The sequence below is a fragment of the Merops nubicus genome, unplaced genomic scaffold (assembly GCF_000691845.1).
Source record: "Merops nubicus isolate BGI_N331 unplaced genomic scaffold, ASM69184v1 scaffold21060, whole genome shotgun sequence".
NCBI lineage: Eukaryota > Metazoa > Chordata > Aves > Coraciiformes > Meropidae > Merops > Merops nubicus.
The window spans coordinates 18,792-21,808 of record NW_008585120.1 but is presented as its reverse complement, the minus strand read 5'-3'; the positions used below and the strand labels follow the sequence as shown (position 1 = coordinate 21,808).

General features: G+C 38.5%; 1 protein-coding gene across 1 annotated transcript in view; it reads left to right on the top strand.

The window, feature by feature from the left end:
- Positions 1-1,275: 1,275 nt before the first annotated feature.
- Positions 1,276-3,017, top strand: part of LOC103779012 (HEAT repeat-containing protein 1-like) — a gene marked incomplete at its 3' end in the record, with an annotated part of 20,530 nt that continues 18,788 nt past the window's right edge. Inside the window, exons 1-3 of the mRNA XM_008946632.1 lie at positions 1,276-1,469; positions 2,058-2,199; positions 2,618-2,719. Coding sequence (XP_008944880.1) covers positions 1,276-1,469; positions 2,058-2,199; positions 2,618-2,719 — 438 coding nt within the window. The remainder of the gene's footprint in view (positions 1,470-2,057; positions 2,200-2,617; positions 2,720-3,017) is intronic.

The window sequence follows — 3,017 nt, the reverse complement described above, 5'->3', positions numbered from 1 at the left end:
ATCAGCGGCAAAGGCAAAGTCATGTTCAAAAGGGGCCAGAAGGATAATTCAGGGAATTGCGGGCTAGTCAGCATCACTCCAGGCCGCGGGGAAGTCGTGGAGTGGGTCCTCTGGGAGCACATTTCTGGGCCCACGAAGGGTGGGGTGGCTGGGAAGAGATAGGAGCCCCGAAGTGGCCAAGAGCTGGAGAACTTGCACTGTAAGGGGAGGTTGGTGGGAGGAACGTCCTGGGCTCGCTCCCTCTGGAGCAGAGCAGGTTTGTGGGAGTCTCATAGCAGTCTGCCAGCACCTATGTGGAGGTTTCAAGCAGATGGGTTAAGCTGTCCAGAGGAATGCAGGGCTGGAAGATAGGAGACAATGGGCATAAGTTGAAACAGTAGAGGTTAAAACTGCTTGTAAGGGAAATCGTTTTCACTATGAGGACGGTCAAGCAGTTGAACAAGTTGTCATTGGTATTAGCCCAACTGACCACAGGGCTAGTTAGCACAGGTTGCTCAGGCCTGTGTCTGGCTGAGTCTGAGGACAGAAGTTTTATGGTCCAGTATTGGGCCTCTCATCTAGTATTTGACCACCCTACTGTTAAAAAAAAAAAATAAAGATCAAACAATATATTGACTTGGAATTTCCTGTGTTCCGGCTTGCAGCTGTTCCCTCCCATCCTTCCATTGTGCATCTCTGGGAAGAGTCTGGCTCCCATCACCTTGATAACCTACACAGTATTCCATTAAGTAGTTGCAGAAAGCAGGAAGATTTCCTTTTTGACTCTCTCTTTTCCAGGCTGAACAAACCTCGTTCTTCTTCCTTGCGTGTTATTTTCCAGTCCCCTGACTTGAAAAGACCCCTTAGTGTTCCTCTGCTGGACTCACACCCATATGGCAAAAGGGTTGTTTTGTCTGATGAGCTCAAAATTGTTCACAGTACTCCAGATGCAATCTCATAAATGGAGGGGACAGTTCAGCTCAGCCTGGGGCTGTACTCTCACTAATGCAGCTCAGGATGCTTCTTGCAATCATTGCTGCAAGAGCACATTGTTGATACTTGTTAATGTTCTTTTTATTTGTCAGTTAAGAAATATTTTAAGTGTAGCAAAAGTTTTCATCTTAGCCATGTTAACCATTTGGTTTGGTTTGCTTACTGAGGGTGACATACACCAGTAAAGCAAAGCTGGATATGCCAGTGAGGAGGTAGGTGAGTAGAACTGGTGAATAAAGCTTGTGTTTAGAGCATTCTTCTTTTTTTTTTTTCCCTGCAGGATGCACTGGTTTAGAAGAGCTGATGGGGATTGATCCTTCATTTGAAGTGTTCCAGTCCAGTTTGTTTAGCTCCACATCCAAAGGCCTGGAACGCAGTGTTCAGTCTAAAGCAGTAAACCAGCAGCTGAATAAGAATATTTCATTGTTCCTCATTCACCTCTCCCCTTACTTTATGCTTAAGCCAGCCCAGAAGTGCCTTGAATGGCTGATTCACAGGTAATCCACTGAATATCCTACATGTCAATAGAAATGGCTGTTAGAAATGCCAGATTTTAATACATTTACTTTAGTTTTCTGAAAATAGAAGTTCAAATGTTAAGAATACCATTTGGGCTTAGTCTTTATGGGGTGAAATGTTCATCTTTGCCAATTAGATTTTTGTTGTTTGATAAATTTCTGTGAAAATTTTTACCTATCATGATATTCTACATAAAAGCAATTATTTCCTTGCCTAGCTTTCACTTAATTTGCTCAGCTCTAGCCATCTGGCAGATGACTTGGAGAGGAATTATGTAATATATGTTTTAGAAATGGGCTGTGTAAAATAGCTAATTCTCAATATTAACTGAATAACATGTCATTTTATTATAACATAATACAAGTTATATACTTACAGCTAAGAGTTCTTAGTTCAAGGTTATGTGGTAAGGTGTGAAAGAAAAAAACTATTTTGCAGGTGTTGTGTTTATTTATATAAATTAACCTATCCAAGTGCAGAAAGTGTGATATTTCATGTCATGAAAAAGTGGGTGATTTTGTTGATACAGATTATTTGAAGTGTCTATATATGTTTTTTTTCCTTAGATTTCACATCCACCTCTACAATCAAGATAGTTTGATTGGTTGTGTTCTGCCATATCATGAAACTAAATTATTTGTGAGAGTTATTCAACTTCTAGATATAAAAAGCCCAACTCATAAATGGCACTGGATGGATCCAATAAGGGTAAAGTATTTAATAGATGCAATCTGGGAGAAACATGAGGGACTTTGTTTTTGTCTTGATTCTTTTATGAGTTTATGAGTATGGTCTACCTGTTTGTGTGGGTAGAACCCTTATAAAAAGCTTTGACGGTAATTACTCTTTGTTTTGGCAAAGTTAAAGTATGCTTTTAAGGTCCAGGTACTTACTACTGATAAGAAGGTATGTCCATTACAAAAATCTGTTTATTTGAACATAAATTGTATATAATGTCTTAATGTAGATAGGAAAAATTACAGAGAGGTGTGTGCATTTCCATTACTTATTTCAGTTTAAATGCTGTTAATTGATTGGCAGGATTAATTTAGAGATTATAGTCATAATCTCTAAATTAATCCTGTATCCTTGAGTATTCTAATTCTACTTTTATCACCATGTAAAGAAACCTGGAGTCCCACTGGCAAGGGGTACTGTCATTACACACTGCTACAAAGACCTGAATTTCATGGATTTCATCTGCAGGCTGGTGGCAAAATCTGTGAAGGTTTGTTAATTTATTCTTATTTGTTTGTTGTCACTTGGTTTTCCCCTTCTTTGTATGTGTATATTATTATGGTATTTACTAATATTTTGAATTACTTATCAAATAGTAAAAGGAGTCATTTATTATTAAACAGTGTGAACACTTCCTTTTCTTATTGTTTGTGTAGATGACTATCCGAAATTCTTGTAAGTAGCTGAGAACCAATGAGCCGTGATGCAATAATTTGGCAATACTATGTTACTTTAAGATACTGTATTCCTTCAGAGTACTTAATTGTATTTATTTCTGTTATAAAGTC